Here is a 20553-nt window from a genome sequence, read left to right on the forward strand (position 1 = left end):
ACTTTAGTGCCATAAAACTGAATGACAAGTGCACTAACAAACAATCAGAAATTGAAAATATTTTCAATAATCATTGTTTAAATGTTGTGGAGAAAATAGGATCTAGATCTTCACTAGAAGAGGTAAGGCTACTAATAGAAGAGGCCATACCTGTGCAGTTTGATACAACTGTAATTCCACCAACCTCTCCCTCTGAAATCAGTAAAATAATAAAATCACTGAAAAGGAAAAGCTCTTACAGAATTGATGGCATTTACAGAAAGTTACTTAAAGCTTGTTCCCCACAGACAAGTAGTATTCTCAGCCACGTATGTAATAGCTTTTTGGAGCAGGGTGTTTTCTCCGATAGACTGAAATATGCCATTGGAAAACCATTGCATAAAAAGGGGGATACATCAGATGTCAACAACTACTGCCCAATCTCTCTTCTGACAGCTCTATCAAAAATTTTTGAGAAAGTAATGTATTTGAATACATATTTGTAAAAATAAAGTACTAACAAAATGTCAGTTTGGTTTTCAGAAAGGCTTTTCAACAGAAAATGCTATATACGCTTTCACTGATCAAATATTAAATGCTCTGAATAACCGGACATCACCCATTGGTATTTTTTGTGATCTCTCAAAGTCCTTTGATTGCATAAATCATGGAATTATTTTAGATAAGCTAAATCATTATGGTTTGAGTGGGACAGTGCACAAATGGTTTAATTCATACTTAACTGGAAGAATGCAGAAAGTTGAAATAAGTGGTTCATGTAATGTTAAAACAACAGCTCATTCCTCAAACTGGGGGGGCTATCAAGTGCGGGGTCCCACAGGGTTCGGTCTTAGGTCCTTTACTGTTCTTGATATACATTAATGACTTACCATTCCACATTGATGAAGATGTAAAGTTAGTTCTTTTTGCTGATGATACAAGTATAGTAATAACATCCAAGAACTAAGTGATGTAATTGTAAATGATGTTTTTCACAAAATTATTAAGTGGTTCTCAGCAAACGGACTCTCTTTAAATTTTGATAAAACACAGTATATACAGTTCCGTACAGTAAATGGCACAACTCCAGAAATAAATATAGACTTTGAACAGAAGTCTGTAGCTAAGGTATAATTTTCAAAATTTTTAGGTGTGTCCATCGATGAGAGGTTAAACTGGAAGCAACACATTGATGGTCTGCTGAAACGTCTGAATTCAGCTACGTATGCTATTAGGGTTATTGCAAATTTTGGTGATAAGAATCTCAGTAAATTAGCTTACTATGCCTACTTTCATTCACTGCTTTCGTATGGCATCATATTCTGTGGTAATTCATCGTTGAGTAGAAAAGTATTCATTGCTCAAAAACATGTAATCAGAATAATTGCTGGAGCCCACCCACAGTCATCCTGCAGACATCTATTTAAGGATCTATGGATCCTCACAGTAACCTCACAGTATATATATTCACTTATGAAATTTGTTGTTAATAATCCAACCCAGTTCAAAAGTAATTGAAGTGTGCATAGCTATAACACCAGGAAAAGGATTATCTTCACTATGCAGGGTTATATCTGACTTTGGCACAGAAAGGGGTAAATTATGCTGCCACAAAAGTCTTTGGTCACCTACCAAACAGCATCAAAAGCCTGACAGATAGCCAACTAACATTTAAAAATAAATTAAAAGAATTTCTAGATGAAAACTCCTTCTACTCATTGGCTGAATTTTTAGATATAAATTAAGGGGGAAAAAATTACTTGATCATTAGTGTCATGCAAGATTTTGTGTAATGTAATATCGTGTACAGACATCTTTTATTAACCTGACACATTCCACATCATTACGAAGTGTCATATTCATGATCTATGGAACAAGTGTTAATCTAATCTAATCTGTAGTGGAAAGTGCAATAACAAACAATTTTTTTAAATTGTTTGGCCTACTAAGGACCACATGAAAAAACTTGCAATTTTTTATTTTCTTAAATTTCTTTATTACTTCTTAATTTCCATTTCCCATTCTCATATTTTGGTCCCAAAATTTTCCTGATTATTATCCTTTCCTTCTTTCTTGTTTCACCTGATTATACTTAACAAAAGGCATTCTGGTTTAATGACGGTACTGTAGTGCCGAATTTTTGCACTTATGGAAATAGATTTCTTGTTGCACAGGTTTTTTGCTAGCTGAAAAACCATCTCCATTTTCCTTGGCCTTTATAATGAGTCGCCCACCTCTAACATTACCTTTTGTATATAGAGATAACTGGTACCACATATCGATTCTTGCATAGGTTAAAATTATCTCTGCTGTTTCATTAAAAGAATTCATATGATTTTGTATATGATGTATTATATTTCAGGTTAAAATGTATAAAAAAGAAATTAATGTGCTACAACGGATATGTACTAAGAGTTAAAATTACTCTTGTTTCAAAAATATTTGAAATTATGAAATTTCTGGTATACTTAAAATTCATACTATTAATTCTACAATCTAACTCAAATTATTAAATTTATTTCTGGATTTATTTATAAAATAATGATATAATTTGGCGAAGATTCTTTTTGGTAAAGAAAGTTTTTAAACTATTTTGCTTTGTAAACTCTTTGGAATAATGTGAGACAGGCAGAATGTAAGTAGTGGTGGGCATGCCTCTGATGGAAGTAGAGGTTTTCTAAGTTTGTCACCAACAATGTAATTATTGATTGTTTTTTTTAATGTGTAAAATGTAAAAATGGTGTGACATTGAAAGATATGACAAAGAATAAAATTCTAACATAATGCAGGAAAATCTTCATCAGTTATTTATTCATCAAGAACCGACAAAATAAAAATTTCAGCTGCAAGAATGTACCCCTAGACAAGACTTTGATCCATCAACAACAACAATGAGACAATGAAGATAAACAAAAAGTTATTCTTTTGTATATGTTACAGCTCTTTAAGCTTTCAAAATTTGTGCACGGAATAAGAATTTCAATGGTGATGTGTGGGAGGGTAAGATTACACCTTGCTAGGTTAGCTTCTTTGTGTAAAGCACTTGGTTGTATTACTTCACCTACATGTTTAAATTTTGTAGCCTTTTTTATTCTATCATAACCATTTTCCATATATTTCGGTGCATCCTTCACATCTGTCATGTACTCTGTTTTTTCAAAAGATATATGTGGGCCTGCTTTTGAAGCTGTGTTTTGTAGGAGATTTATCTGCATTGTTGCATCTGCTACAGATTCATCAAAGATGGCAAGATCATCTGCAAAAGCCAGATAATCAAAATCCTGATCATCCCCTTTTGCCCCAACTGTGATTATTCAAATTCCTTCTTCTTCTGTTCTTTTCCTCCATCCCATGACTACGTTTTCTGACACACAATTAACCAGCAATGGTGACAGTCCATCTCCCTGCCTTAAGCCAGTTTTGATCTCAAAAGCCTTGGAGGTTTTGTCTAACAATTTGATTTTGCATTTTGTATTTGTTAGTCTATTTTCATAGTTGCCACTGATATGTTGTCAGCTTCAAACTCTCTTAAGGTGATGAATAATGTTTCCTGTCAGTTGAATCATATGCTTTTTTGAAGTCTACAAATGTTATATAAAATATTGTAACAAATAAGCCCTCGGTCACAAATATTAAGTCAAAATTGACCTGGTTTCGACATTACTATGAGCGTCGTCTTCAGAATTAGACTAACTGTACTAAAACATTAGGTGTATAGTACATTAATAAAATTAAAGTTTGTACTGACAAGTCTTGTTGCAACCCTTGTCCACAGTACAAGCAGCCCTTAGCGGCTCACCATCTGACAAGTGTTCATGACATCGCCTTTCCGGCTGAGATCTTTTTTAATATGTGACTTGTAAGTACTGCATTTTTTCAAGTCAGTACTAACTTTAATTTTATTAATGTACTATATACCTAATGTTTTAGTACAGTTAGTCTAATTCTGAAAACGACGCTCATAGTAGCGTCGAAACCAGGTCAATTTTGACTTTATATTTGTGACCGAGGGCTTATTTGTTACAATATAATTGTGACACGGTCACTGAACCTTAGCAGCTATGTTCAAAGTTTTATGTTATATAAAAGCTTTTAGGTCTCATTCTTCTGTACCTTATTATGAATTTCTGATTTAATATTTGTTGCACACAGGTTTATCCTTTTTTAAAATCCTGCTTGGTACTCTCCTAATTGCTGATCTACCCCCTTTTGTAATGCTTTTGAAAGAATTTTATAAGTCACTGGAAGAAGTGATATCCCTCTATAGTTGTTGGGGTCAATTTTACCTCCTCTTTTGTGGACTGAGTGAATTAATTTTGTTTGCAAACTCCTATTTTAGTTTCTGTTTCCCAGACTTTTTGAAAGACTCTATGTAGCTGCTTGTCTGTTCCCACACCTGAACTTTCCACATATCAGCAGCAACTGAATCTTCCCCTGAGGCCTTGTCATTCTTCACATCTTGAATGATATTCTGGATTTCATCCATACTGGGTGGTTCTGAGTTTGTGTGAGTATATCTTAGATTTTGTTCTGAAAAGTTTTCCCTTGGTTTCTCACAATTTAACAACTTATTGAAATAGCTTGCTAATGGTTCACAGTTTTGTTTGTTGCTTAGGGCTAATTTTCTATCTTCATACTTGGAGCACAAGGTAGGTGGTTGGTATGTTTGGAGACCTTATTGGGAAGTTTTATGAAAGTTTGTAGTACTGTTCTTTTGAAAGTCTTCTTCAATTAGTTATAGCCGGTTTCTTTCTAACTTCCTTTTGACTGCTCTTATCACTTTTCATATCTTGTTTAAAGCTGATGAAGACATCATTTCTATTACGGAGTACCATTTCTGCCAGTTTTATACACAGTTATGCTTTTTCAGACTGTCATTCCACCATCTGTGTCTTTTGAGTGGTGCTTCATTCAGGGCTGTTTTCACTAATTTTATTTTAATTTATCCTCAGTCTTCCAAGTCTACATTTAGCCCCTTCTGAAAGGCTTGTTTCTTCACTTTCAAAGTTTCTGTATATATTTTATGAATGCTGTGTCCTTGTCTGGGAATCCTTGTTGGGGGAATAAATTTAATTTTTATTGTAGCTACATAGTGATCTGTTTCAATGTTCACACCCTTTCTAACTTTTATTTCATGATTTCTTTTTATTGTTAAAAGATATAGCTGCATGGTCAAGGTAATATTCACCTAGGTTTGTATTAGGTGCTCTCTGAGTGTTCTGGGTTCCTTAAAATTTGTGGCCATTATCTTGAGGTTGATGCCTCTGCACAGATCTATTAATCTTTCCCCATATTATTATTATCATTATTATTATTATTATCAATTTTTTCCGGTATAGTCTCCAACAGTTTTCCTGAACTTTCTTTCTTTTTCACCCTCCCTTACAAAATTTTAACATTCTTCAATGAAAACTTTGATAGTTTGTATCCCTGTAACTCCCAGAGGCTTTCAGCTTTATCTGATTCCTTTTATTGCCCACATTTATTGAAGCATGACATTTTATTAAGGTGTAAGCCTCATTTGTACATTGCAGAGTAAGAACTGAGAGCCTTTCACATGGGGAATAAAAATTACTATTGTTCTGTTCATGATAAACCTTGTTCCTAGATGTGGAATGCCTGTTACCATGAGATTCCTGCCTTAATTTCCTTCGAGAATCCTACATCCCTCTAATTCTATGACATTTTCATCAGTGTATCTAGTTTCCTGAAGAGCCAAGAATTGGTATTCATCTAATACTTCAATTTGGAGAAATTGCCATCATTCATAATCAACTTGATATTCTTGTTGGGAAATTAGTGGGTGCCAGGTCACATAGTCACATACAAAGCAGATTGTAGAGGTGGAGGTTTTTTGTTTTTACATCAGGTACAGATGCTGACTGAATGCCACCCATTCTCTCTTATTATGTTCAAAAAAATTAGTTTTTTGCTTTTGTCAGCTAACAGTCTAGGTCACAGAACAACTGCCTGTAAACCTGTCTGTAAGACTATTAATGCAATATTCACAAACCCTACATGGAATAGAAAGAGTGGAAGGACTAAATGTAACCTTTCAGCATATAGCTGAGACACTGAGTCATTGACAGGCTCAAAACCAAGACTGAACTTGTAGCTAAGCTTTTAGGTAATGTCCTTCCTCAGAGAAAAGGGCTACACACACACACACATACACACACACACACACACACACACACACACACACACACACACACACACACACACAGCCTCAATGAACTTCAAGCATGTCTGTTCATTCCTTAGTAATTCCATACTCCACTTCTTTGTACACTTCCTGACTCGTCTCTTAACTTCAGTCTACATCTGCTCCTGGATATGCCTTACAATCTAATATCTAATTTTAAAATCTTGGCCTGACCATGATGTAATCATATTGGAATCTTCACATAGCCTCAGCCTTTTCCAAGAATGTCTCCTCCTCTCTTGATTGTTGAACAGAGTATCCATTATCACTAAGTGAAATGTATTGCAGAACTCAATTAGTATTTCTCCTCTGTGCTGCAGCTCAGCTTAACCATGAGTTCATTTTTGTTTAACACTCTGATTGCCACAAGGCAGGCACAGTACATTCTTATAATTTATGCTGTGTTGTCAAAGATGGCCGCAGCAGATCCTCACACCTAGTGCTATGGCCTGGTGGTGAAACATCCTCATCACCCAGCATGCAACACAGTGAACATGTTAAGTGTCGGACGACCATTTGATAGCTCTACCAGACAGTGAATAGTTACTTTTATTTCTTCCACTGCTTGTTTGCAAGAGTATATGCAACACATCAAAATTACTTTTTTTTCTTTTTTGAGTCATTGGTCCCCTAACTAGTTTGATGTCACCCACTATGAATTCCTCTCCTCTTTCAACCTTTTCTGCAGTCTCTGTCCTCAATTATCTGCTGGATGTATTCCAGTCTCTGTCTACCTTATCAGTCCACCTACTTTTCAGCAGTCTTCTGTAGCACATCTCAAATGCTGCAGTTCTCTTCTGTTATGATTTTCCCACAGTCCTTACTTTGCTGCGATGCAATGCTGTTCTCCAAACATACATTCTCAGGAATTTGTTCCTCAGATTAAGGCCTCCGTTTGATACTAGCAGACTTCCCTTAGCCGGTATGCCTTTTTTGCCAGTGCTAGTCTGCTTTGTATGTCCTCCTTGCTCCATTCATCATGAGTTATTTTGCTGCCTAGATAGCAGAATTCCTTAACCTCATTTACTTCATGTTCCCCATTTCTGGGGTTAAGTTTCTTGCTTTTCTCACTTCAGCTGCCATTATTATTTTTGTCTTTCTTCAATTTACTCTCAATCTTTATTCTGTACTCATTAGACTATTCATTCTATTTAACAATGTGATGAAGCAAGATGGGATATTTTTACTTCCCCATTTCATCTGCCCCCTTAAAACTCTTTTATTCAATTTTGAATTAAGTACCATTAACATACATGATTATAATCTGCATCTTCATAAAAGAGAAAGTTTGGCCCTCAGTTTTAAAGAATATAACACCAGATCTAATTTTGTGAATAGTTTTATGTATGTAATTGGTTTTCTAATTTATTTTGGCTATTCCTAGTTCATATCTTTTGTTATAGGGTGAAATCAGTAATTGTTTCATAACTTAAATTCTATTGCTGACATATAAACAAATATAAATTCTGTACTAATTACAAACATTTGGAGGAAAAACTAACAGTATTCTTAAAGGACTTATTTGGATATATTCAAAAACATGTTAGCAAAGTCAGCACTTAATAAATTCCAAAGTAGGTAACAGTTTTGTCAAAAGTATTGTTTATGAAACTATATATGTTAATTTCATCATTTAAACAAATAATTCAGCTTAATCCTTGTAGTAGAAGTAACTGTTAAAAACACACAATTTTTTGATATATTCAGTTACTTTAATGAGTCATGTTTTAATTGTAACGCCTTTTTTCATAAAAAATTTTTGAACAATGTGTAGTTTTGGCCCCTATTATTGTGAGGATATATAAGGGCCCAATGTTTGGTCATGAGGCAGTCAGTCCATGGCTGAGTTTCAGACATGAAACCTGTGTGCATTAGAACAACAACAATGCTTCAACTTAACGATGGAATAAGTGTTAAACAATTAGGCTGTGTGTAAAAACAATGACAGTGTCTGCTCAATACATACCTTTCTGTTCTTCAAGAACTGTGAACTTTGTGGTTAGATTTTACTGCTCATAGATGTTCAACGGAAAACCATTGTATCAGTATGTGGAGGTTTGCCTGCAAACTATTAATGAGGCTTATCGAAAGTTATGCAATAGAGCACAGGCCATATAACTGTGTATTATTAGGGGGTTGTGAACAATGAAATTAAGTTACTGTGAAATGCAACTGTTCACCTGTTGGCTACGTTATTTACAGTAGTCAGTGTTGGAATCCACAACTCATTTGTCAGCTAGTGTAGCAACAAAGTACGTTGACTCTTAGGACGACAAATGAAGAGATAAAGCAGCCAGAACCACTACAACAGATGCAGTATTTCTTCTTCACTTTCATTGAGGATACCAATGTCATCAACAAATCTTGTCATTGATAAACTTTCACTTCAAATTTTAAACCTACTCTCCAACTTTTCTTTTATTTCTTTCATTGCTTCTTTGCTGTATAGACTGAACAGAAGGGGCAGAAAACTGCGTCCCTGTGTTAAACTATTCTTAACCTGAGCACTTCATTTTTGGTCTTCCAGTCTTATTGTTCCCTCTTCATTCTTGTATGTATTGTGTTACCCATCTTTCCCTATAACTTACCTCTATTTTTCTCAGAATTCTGAACATCTTGCACCATTTTATTATCATATGCCTTTTACCAGTCAACATATCTCATGGATGTATTTTGATTTTTCTTCAGTCTTGCTTCCATTACCATGTGCAATGTCAGACCTGTCTCTCTAGTACCTTTACCTTTCCTAAGGCCAAGCTGATCAACGTATAACAGATCTAAAGTTTCTTTTCCATTCTTGTGTACATTATTCTTGTCAGCAACTTTGGTGCATGAGGACTTGTTGGCTCTTGCAATCTTTGCAATTGTGTGGCTGATATTTTTCCAAAAGTCTGATGGTATATTGCTAGTCTCATACCGTCTACACACCAACATGATCACGCAATGATTTTAGAAATTCTGGTGGAATGTTATCTATACCTTCTGCCTTATTTAATCTTAATATGTCCAAAGCTCTTTTAAATTCTGATTCTAATATCAGATCCCCTATCATTTCCCTGTTAATTATTGTTTCTACTATGTCGTCAGAAAGATCCTTCCCATCACAGAGGGATTAAATGTACTATTTCCACACATCCCCTCCCCCCTCTGCATTTAACAGGGGAATTCCCATTCTACTCTTAACACAACCACTTTTGCTTTTAATACCACTGAAGGTTGTTTTGAGTTGTCTAAATACTCATTCACTCCTTCCAAACCATTTCAGTTTCCCTGAACATTTTTGTACTTCCTCTTCTTGTCAGTCAATTAAAGTATTTCTTCTGTCATTCAAGGTTTCTTCACAGCTACTTTCCTTGTATTTAAGTTTTTCTTTCCAGCTCCTGTGATTGCCCTTTTTAGACATTTCCACTTCTCCTCAACTGAATTGGCTACTGAGCTATTTGTTATCACAGTATCTATAGCTTCAGAGAACTTCAAGCATGTCTCTTCAATCCTTAGTACTTCAGTACCCAACTTCTTTGTGCACTGATTCTTCCTGACTAGTCTCTTAAACTTCAGCTTACTCTTCATCATTATTAAATCATGGTTGAGTTTACATCTCTTGTGATTCTTGAATGGAGTATTTGTTATTGTAACTGAAATTTATTGCAAAACTCAATTAGTATTTCTTCTCTCTCATTCCCTCTACAAAGGTGATATTCTCCTATAACTCTCCTTTTTCTCCTTCCCCTACAACTGCTTTCCAGTCCCCCATAACTTAAATTTTCATCTTCCTTTACATACTGAATTAACTGTTCAGTACCATCTTATACTTACTCTGTCTCTTCATATTCTTCTCTTTTATTGGCATGTATACTTGAACTATTGTTGTTACTGTTGATTTGTTGTTGATTCTGATGAGGACAAACCTGTCATTGATCTGTTCACATCTATTCGCTCTCTGGCCTACCTTCCTATTCATAACAAATGTTGTTGATGTTGTGGTCTTCAGTCTAAAGACTAGTTTGATACAGTTATCCATGCCTCTCAACCCTGTGCTAGCTTCTTCATCTCTGAATAACTACTGTAACCTACATCCTTCTGAATCTACTTACTGTATTCATCTCATGGTCTCCCTCTATGATTTTTACACCTTCCCCCCCCCCTTCCCCCCCCCCCTCCCCCACATTTCCCTCCAGTGCTAAATTGGTGATCCCTTGATGTCTCATAAAGTAACCTACCAACTACTGATCCCTTCTAGTCAGGTTGTGCCACAAATTTCTTTTCTCCCCAATTCTATTCAGTACCTCCCCATTAGTTTTGTGATCTACCCATCTAGTCATCAGCATTCTTTGCAACAACACACTTCCAAAGCTTCTATTCTATTCATAATGAATAATAATCTCATTATACCATTTTCTGTTGCTGTTGATATTAACCTATACTTGTCTGACCAGAAATCCTTGTCTTCTCTCCACTTTACTTCCCTGGCCTCCACTATATTCCGATTGAGGCCTTTTCAGACCTCTAGCTATCCTTCCATGTTCAAGCTTCTGGCATTTCATGACACAACTCATAGAACATCACCCTTTTATTGGTTATTCTATATTTTCCTTAAGTTCACCTTCTCCTTGGCAGTTCCTTCTTGGAGATTCCAATGGAGAACTAATCTAGAATGTTTCGCCAATGGAGAGATCATCATGACACTTTTTCAATTAAAGGCTACATATCCTGTGGATACCCAGTATGTGTCCTTAATGCAGTGGTTTCCACTACCTTCTTCATCCTCATGTCACTGGTCATTGCTAATTCTTCCACATTTTAGGAGCAGTTTCCCATCTCAAGGCTAGGAGAGTGCCCTGAACTGTCTGCTCCTTGCCCCCTTTTTATGACACCATTGACAGAATGAGTTTGGCGTCTTATGTCAGAAGTCTTCAGTCACCATTGCTAATGATTTTTATTCAAAATTTAAGGAACAGTGAGGTTCAAACCCAGGACCCAGGACTTACTGATTAATAGTCAAATACATTATCCTTGTAAAACAGGGCATAAACTAAAATGGTACTGAGCACAAATGAATGTGTGTTAGACAGAGAAATGGTACAGACTACTCATTTTTCTGGATCTGTTTGTTTTCATTTCTCATTCTTTACAGTGGATACTAACAGGACAAAATATGCCAGTGGTAGAATTTCTGCTGCCTTTGGTAAGAGAATTTTTTGAAACTTAATAAGAAAAAACACAAGCTATCATAGGAAGATGCTCTGATTAAGAGAATCCTCTGTTATAGCATGGTCTTCAGGGCTGATTGCATTCTTTTTTCCCTCCTATTAAAAACTGAGACCAGTCTTCCAATTCTTTGCCTAGGAACTCATAGGAGAAGTGTGTGCTAATACACAGATACTAAGTTCACTCAAAACAGGAAGTATAGCAAATGGCAAATACCATCCCAATGTGTTAAATCTGTTTAACTGCTGATTACATACCAGATGGGTCTTTATTGTGCAGAGATTAGTTAAAATTGTTACTGTTTCAAGTGAGTTAGGGAGTGTAATGCCTCTACCACTGTACTGTAGGCAGCAAATAATGTGCTACCACAAATACATGTTCATCCATATTCATGTGGATTTAAATATTAACATACCACATATGACAAAGGAGAAGTTACAAATATTTCATTTTAATCACTGTGACTGAGGAAAATAATATTATAGTTACCTCCATCCAAGGCACCACGGTCACCACTACGACCTGGGGTATCAGATGTGAAGAATAATCCATCAATCCCATGACTGATGTACAGGTCACGTAAAAATTCTAGATATTCTTTATCATTGGCACCTGTTCCTCCATATTCATTTTCCAACTAAAAGAGAAAAACAAAGTCATATCATCTGTTAGAATACATGAAATGTGGTTTGACCATACATGCTGCCATAGTTCTGCTATGCATCCCCACAGTCCCATGAGGAATATATGCTATGGTAGCCCTCCAATCCTCATCCATGAAGCAGGTTTCAATGTGGAAATGTAGGGGTTGGATTTGAAGAAGTGGGTGTCAAAAGAGGGCATGCATTGTATTAATGGACATCTAATTGAAGTCAATGAAGCAGCTGGGAATCAAATGCCAAAGCAGCTTAGGCTGGCCAAATGCTCCTTCTAGGACATTGGAGAATTTTACACAATGTTATAGGATTTTCCTGAGAGTTCAAGAATTTTCCATAATTTTATAGAACTTTCCATAAGACTCTAGAATTTTCCAGAAACGTTCTTGAATGTTCTGTTATCCTGTTGTGATTTGAATACTTTCAAGCTCAGAATGGTATAGATATGTGATGATGAGACATATGCATCAGTATACTTTTTGAAATCAGTTAGAGCAGATCAAGAAATGTGAATGTTATAAAAAGTTAAATAAATTTGAGAGTATTGCTTAAGGTAGCAAACAGTGAACTAATTCAATTGTTGTGTGTTAAATAATAGTAACATTTTACAGGATTCCAAAACATAAAAGAGGAGGAGATTTTGGCAGCGATGAATTGGAAAGAAGTAAACAGAAAGAAACTAGAAGAAACGAAACAGATGTAAGGGGAGAAGCACTTTTAAATTCACAACAGAACAGAATGAATAGACTGAGAGGGATGACATTAGAGAAGAGGGGCATGGGAGACATTCAGCATGCAGACGCAGATAAACTGCTCAAGAAATGAGACTAAGTGATGAACTAAGTAGAGTTTGGAATAAAAATAACAGCAACCTCAACATTATAGAATTGAGAGAAGTTTGTGAAGAACAAAACATTGGTATATGAAAAGTGTAAAGCAGAAGAAGTAGAGATTACAGTTTGGCATGTGAAGCATTCTGTTATGATCCCACTAAAAATTACAACAAACTCAAACACATTGTCATTGGCAAAACTGAACAAGTGTGTCAATTCTGCAATGCCAAAAAATTTATTAGAGAAACACGAGAAGTGTGTTCTTGATGCTCTATAAGGAAATGAAGAATGACAGAGTACTTTATTTCAAGTTAGTGTATCACTGAATATCAAAGTGGAAATAAGAATACTTAGAGCATGTTTGGGCATCTAGAAGTATTTTTGGATATGAAAATTAACATTTTTATGGTTTTTTTTACATGTTCATTTTTATGATCTTCTCTAGTGATCTTGAATGTTCTCAGAAAATATAATGTCTGGTCAAAAATTCAGGAACATTCATAATTTCACACCAATGGTGTGCTGGAGTGAAATGTGGTGTGCATCCCTGCATATGCCTGTGTTTCATGTGTAACTACTGGGAGTTTCACTGTTGTATGTCTGTTAGTGATTGTTCAGTGCTGTATTGAGTAGAATGTTGTGTCACAAAGTTTGCAAACTCTGAGATGGCAGAGTTAGAGGAGCAATGTTTCTGCATTAAATTTTGCATGAAACTCAAGAAAACCTTCACAGAGACCTACCATGTCATCCAGGAACCCCATCGTGATGAGTGCTTAAGCTGTACTTGGTGTTACAAATTGTTCATGTGGTTTAAAAATGGCCAGATGGAAGTCAAAGACGGATGCCCTTCAATGTCTACTGATGAGGCTCATGTCAGAAATGTCAACAAAATTGTGCGTGTCAGTCAAAGTCTAACTGTCCAAGAGATTGCAGAAGAATGTAACATTTCAATTGGATCATGTCATGAAATCCTGACTCTGCATCTTGGAATACATCATGTTGTCACCAAGTAATGGCTCTAGAGTTGAGACCAGAAAGGCCTTCACCTCACAATCTGTGAAGAGCTTTTGGATCAGGCAAATTAGAACAACATATTCCTTAAGATAATCATAACTGGTGATGAGTCATGGGTCTATGTTTATGATATTGTGACCAAGGTTCAATCTTCACAATGGGTGGGGAAAGGTTCTCCAAAACCAAAAAGATCATCAGATCAGGTCAAATGTCAGAGACATGTTGACACTTTTCTTTTATGTTGAAGGATTAGCTCATCATGAGTTCATGACACAGGAACAAACTGTTAATCAATGGTATTATCAGGATATGTTGTAATACCTGCTAGAAAATGTGAGAAGGGAACAGCCTGAAATGTGGTGAGACAATTCATGGCTCTTGAATCACAATAACACATCCACACATTCATCCCTGTTGGTGCATGACTGTTGTCCAAAAAACAAATAACTTTACTGCTTCATCCTCTGTACTCTCCATACCTGTCCTCTACCGACTTTTCTTTAGTTCCAAATGAAGATTTTCAACAATAGATGAGGTAAAAGAAAATTCGCAGATCTAGGAAGAGGTGTACTAAGATTACTTCCAGAAGTGAAAATGGCTTTGGGAGCAGTGTGTCAATTGTGGATGAGAGTATTTCAAAGGAAATAATGCACAATAAGTAAAAGGTAAGTGTCAAAAAATTTTGTGCACAAAGTTCTGGCATTTTTTGAACAGATCTTGTAAATGAAAATAAAGACCAGGAGAATCAGGTCTTTTTCAGTTAGTGTGTCTACATCCATTCATTTATATTAGATGGGTAAACTGAATAATTAATGAGGATGTACCAAAGTGCATCGGGGGAGAAAATAAATTTTATGGTGCAATGTGACTAAAAGTGAAGAGGACATATTACAAGGCATCAAAGAATTATCAATTTCCTGATGAAGGAGTGTATGAGGGAAAAAATGTAGAGGGAGACTAAGGCGTGAGTTCAGTAAGCACACTGAAATTGATGTAAGTTGCAGTATTTATGTAAACATGAAGACAGACTAACAATGAGAGCTGAACGAGACCTGCCTTTGGACTGAAGATAACAACATGATACAAATAAGAAGACAATTTATTACTTTAAAAAGAATTACTTGGTACTTTAAAAACACTTATTAGCAAGGAACTCATATTATTAGCCAATAGACAGATTGTAACAATACTTAAAAAATGTATTTTTGTGCAAACATACACATTTTAATTGGAAGAATTCCTACTGACATTATCAAATTAAAAGTAGGATAAATCAGAATATCAATGGTATTTATGGTATTTGCTGCAAAATTATAGTGCAAGTCATTTATGAGATGTCATATTTTGAAAAGTTTGTGCAGTGACACTCGTTTGTGCCATTCAATCTGAGCACTTGCTAGGTATGATGTTCTGTTTGCTTACAGTGTGCTTGTATGTTCCTTGAGCGCAATGCAGCTTGCTAGCCAGTTAGTTTCTGATAGTACAAGCAGTAGATCATGAGTGGATGATGGGATTTACCAACCCAGAAAAATCTGACATGCTCATTGTGTATGGAGAGTGTAGGAAGAATGGAATTCGTTGTTGTATGGTGTATGCAGCAAGATATCCCAATAAATGCCAACCATCATGGCAATTACTTATGAATCTCTTCAACCAGTTACATGAAAGTGGTAATGTAACACCTAGACAATGTAACAGAAGAAAACAAGTGTTGGGAGAACTGGGGGAAATTAATGTTCTTGCTGCTGTAGCAGTTCTTTGCATTTTACCTCCCATGCATTCGCATGAGGAAAGGGCACAAGTCAGGTAAGTGTCCTGCACATTGTCCATCAACTTAGGTTCCATCCCTATCACATTTCTGTCTATCAAGAACTGCATGGAAATGATCGTGAGAATCATGTTAATTTCTGTACATGGGCATTACGACAGGATATTCCAGATGTATCATGTATCTTGTTTACTGATAAACCACATTTACCAATCATGACCAGGTACTATTGGTATGTTGACACTCCTCAAAGGTTTTGTCAGGTGGAACATCAGCATCCATAGAGTGTAAAGATGTGGTGTGGGATAGTGAAGCATCAGCTCATAGGTCTGATTTCCGTAGATGGAACAAAGAATGTGCACAAGTATCACTGCCTCATAACAGACCATCTTCCACAGATGCTAGAAGATGTTCCTCAGCAGACTAGGAAGAACTTGTGGTACCAACATGATGGCTGTCCAGCCCATAATGGAGGAAGTACTACAGCATGTCCTCATGAACTGGTACCTTGGTCAGGTCATTTCCAGAATTTGATGCCTGTAGACTTTTTCTGTAGGGAAAACTGAAAGACACTGTCTACAAGCACACACCAACTACACCCAATGTTATGCAACAGTGTATTACTGCAGCCTGCTTGGACATCTCCGTTGAAATGCTAGTGTGCTGCAGTTGTCCCATACCAGACGGGAAGCATATACCGGGGCTGCTGGTGTACATTTTGAACACAACCTGTGATGGTCAGTTATCTTGTTACTGATCATAATCCACATAACTATTGTATGCACTTGTGTTGTTCTTCATTGTGTGCTATTACAGGTATTGTACAAGTGTTTGTGTGGGAATATTGCAAAATACAATATGTCATAAATGACACTCACTAGAATCCTGCAACAAACATCACTGATATTCTAATTTACCCTAATTTTAGTTTTTTGATGTCAATAGGAATTGTTACATTTAAAAAGGTGTATGTTTGCACAAAAAGTACACTTTCTAAGTATTATTACAATTTGTGTATTGGCTAAAAATACAAACCCCTGCGTACCAATCAATTATGGGAAAACTGCACATCAACAGTATTTCTCATTTCCGCAATATCTGTGACTCAAGTTTCAGGTAATTCACACTGTACACACACACACACACACACACACACACACACACACACACACACATACACACTAATGAGCCAAAACATTATGACCATCCACTTAATGGCTTGTTTGTCTGTCTTTGGAACAAAATACATAATTGATTCTGCATATTAGGGATCCGATAGTTTGTTGGTAGTTTTGTGGAGGTATGTGGCATTAGATATCTATCCACATGTCATGTACGAGGGCAGTTCAATAAGTAATGCAACACTTTTTTTTTCTCGGCCAATTTTGGTTGAAAAAACCGGAAATTTCTTGTGGAATATTTTCAAACATTCCTACTTCGTCTCGTATAGTTTCATTGACTTCCGACAGGTGGCAGCGCTGTATGGAGCTGTTAAAATGGCGTCTGTAACGGATGTGCATTGCAAACAACGGGCAGTGATCGAGTTTCTTTTGGCGGAAAACCAGGGCATCTCAGATATTCATAGGCGCTTGCAGAATGTCTACGGTGATCTGGCAGTGGACAAAAGCACGGTGAGTTGTTGGGCAAAGCGTGTGTCATCATCGCCGCAAGGTCAAGCAAGACTGTCTGATCTCCCGCGTGCGGACCGGCCGTGCACAGCTGTGACTCCTGCAATGGCGGAGCGTGCAAACACACTCGTTCGAGATGATCGACGGATCACCATCAAACAACTCAGTGCTCAACTTGACATCTCTGTTGGTAGTGCTGTCACAATTGTTCACCAGTTGGGATATTCAAAGGTTTGTTCCTGCTGGGTCCCTTGTTGTCTAACCGAACACCATAAAGAGCAAAGGAGAACCATCTGTGCGGAATTGCTTGCTCGTCATGTGGCTGAGGGTGACAATTTCTTGTCAAAGATTGTTACAGGCGATGAAACATGGGTTCATCACTTCGAACCTGCAACAAAAAGGCAATCAATGGAGTGGCGCCACACCCACTCCCCTACCAAGAAAAAGTTTAAAGCCATACCCTCAGCCGGTAAAGTCATGGTTACAGTCTTCTGGGACGCTGAAGAGGTTATTCTGTTCGATGTCCTTCCCCATGGTCAAACGATCAACTCTGAAGTGTATTGTGCTACTCTTCAGAAATTGAAGAAACGACTTCAGCGTGTTCCTAGGCACAAAAATCTGAACGAACTTCTCCTTCTTCATGACAACGCAAGACCTCACACAAGTCCTCGCACCCGAGAGGAGCTCACAAAACTTCAATGGATTGTTCTTCCTCATGCACTCTACAGCCCCGATCTCGCACCGTCGGATTTCCATATGTTTGGCCCAATGAAGGACACAATCCGTGGGAGGCACTACGCGGATGATGAAGAAGTTATTGATGCAGTACGACGTTGGCTCCGACATCGACCAGTGGAATGGTACCGTGCAGGCATACAGGCCCTCATTTCAAGGTGGCGTAAGGCCGTAGCATTGAATGGAGATTACATTGAAAAATAGTGTTGTGTAGCTAAAAGATTGGGGAATAACCGGGTGTATTTCAATGCTGAATAAAACAACCCATGTTTCAGAAAAAAAATGTGTTGCATTACTTATTGAACTACCCTCGTAATTCACATAAATAATGGGCTGCTGATTTGCGTACATGGTGATGGCGCCCAATAGTGACTCAAATGGGTTCCGTAGGTTTTACATCAGGTGAATTTGGTTGCCAAGACATCAACACACATTAAATATAATGCCCCTCAACCCACTGTACCCTGGTTCTGGACCTGAGGCATGGACAATTATACTGCTGAAAGATGACATCCCCGTCGAGCAATATATCAAACATGAAGGAATGCAGGTGGTTCATAGCTGTCAGTGTGTTTTCAATTACTACCACAGGTACAAAGCAATCACAGGAGAATGTCTCACACAGCATAATACTGCTCCCTCCAGCCTGTGTCCATGGTGCCTTGCACGTTTCAAACTGCCGTTCACCTCGATGATGGCATTTGTGGAGGTAAACATCAACCTAGTGTAGCAAAAATGTGATTCACCCTAAGAGCCAACATGTTTCCATTGATCAATGGTCAAATTCTGATAGTCCCATGTCCACTGCAATGGAAACTGATGACTTTGTTGGGTCAACAGTGAACACGTAGGGGTGGTCTACTGCAGAGCTCCATGTTTAACAATGTGTGATGAACCGTGTGCTCCAAAATACTTGTGCATGCACCAGCATTGTGCTCTTTTGGCAGAGATGCCACAGATCACTATCTATCCTACTTTACAGAGCAGACAACTTTCTGAACCCCACATTCTATAAACAGTCATGGACGTTCCAAATATGTAGCACCTAGTGGAAGTTTCATTGTCCATCTACCTCTTTTCGTAGATGCTCATAATAATAGCACATGGACATTTGACAAGATTAACTGTTTATGAGATATTTGTTTACAGTCTCTGCATAGTAATTATCTGCCCTTCATCAAAGCAGCTTATCTTGATGGATTTCACCACTTGCAGCCCCTATCTTTGCTAGCGTGACCCCCCCCCCCCCCCTTCGTGTTTCCTCTGCCTACATATTTTTGTTACCACATAATGTGCTCACAGTGTCACCAGGTGATAGCCAATGTTGTAGTGGTCAGTGATCATAATGTTTTGACTGAAAAAAAGAAAATCTCCTAAGAGTCATCAGGTGCATTTTCTCTGGTGTTTCAGCAGATATCTGCAACTTCGTTTTTGCGACATGTAGCTGGAGTTGTCCCAGACAGATAATTCTTGTCACATATTTTATGTAATGCCCAATGTTGATAGATAATGTAAATTTGCCTCCAGTTACAAACAAAATTATTTAAAGTGTCATTTTATGTGCTCATTTGACAGAGTGGTCCCAAATTAGTCTGGTGCAGTATTTGTTTCATTGATGTGTATTAACAGGGAGAGTAAAACACAAAGAATAACTGGTACTTATCTGTGACAGCATTGCCATGACACTTGCTGACTGCTACTGCCATGCAGGAGCACTGTTCAGTCACTGGTGGACCACTGATTATCCTTCATGTTTTACTATTTTTGTTAATACATACCCATTAAACAAATAATGCACTAGATTAATCTGAGCCCTTTTTATCAAATGGAAAAGGAAAATTATGATGTGGAAATCATTTTGTTTGCAATATGAAATATACCAGCACTTTTCATTGCTACTGGGTGTTGTATGAGAGCTATGATGGGCAGGTTTTGTTTGGGCTCTGACTCCTACATGCTGCAAAAACAAAATTGTGCAAATATCTGCCAAAACACCAGATAAAATCCACCTGATGACCCATAGGAGAGACAGCCTGTATATATATTTTGATTGCATTCTAAGTAATTTTTTACTCTTAAACTCTCGTTTGTATGACATACTATTTCTGGGTTTGTACAGAATCCTTACTGCCATCTTTTGAAGGATGAGTATTTGGCTGGAGCACATGACACACATCAGTTGTACATATGGGATATGGCTTCACCATGGTGAAACACAAGATATATATTTTTTCACAGTTCAGAATGTTGTAGCTCTCATTGCATAAAATGATTTCCTCAATTTTCAGCTTAATGATCAACTTAATGCTCCCGAAAAACTGAAGAAAAAATATGTCTAAGTCTGAGCAGTTCATATAGATACCAAGAGTTAAGAATAATGCTAGGAAATTAGAATATAGATCAAAGTTATATCAGTTATAAAGATAGTAAAGTTACAGAAGTATCAAATGAATAAGATACAGAAGAGCCCAGGTGAAAAAAAAATTTAAAAACAAAATGACAATGATGGCAAAGAGTACTGTTAACA

The 20553-nt window shown here is 37.0% G+C and overlaps 1 protein-coding gene across 1 annotated transcript in view; it reads right to left on the minus strand.

Annotated features, from left to right (window-relative positions):
* LOC126417011 (beta-galactosidase-1-like protein 2) overlaps nucleotides 1–20553 on the minus strand; it is a 116538-nt gene that overhangs the window by 74748 nt on the left and 21237 nt on the right. Inside the window, exon 6 of the mRNA XM_050084899.1 lies at nucleotides 11882–12029. Coding sequence (XP_049940856.1) covers nucleotides 11882–12029 — 148 coding nt within the window. The remainder of the gene's footprint in view (nucleotides 1–11881; nucleotides 12030–20553) is intronic.

This window comes from Schistocerca serialis, chromosome 8 (assembly GCF_023864345.2).
Source record: "Schistocerca serialis cubense isolate TAMUIC-IGC-003099 chromosome 8, iqSchSeri2.2, whole genome shotgun sequence".
Classification (NCBI taxonomy): Eukaryota; Metazoa; Arthropoda; class Insecta; order Orthoptera; family Acrididae; genus Schistocerca; species Schistocerca serialis.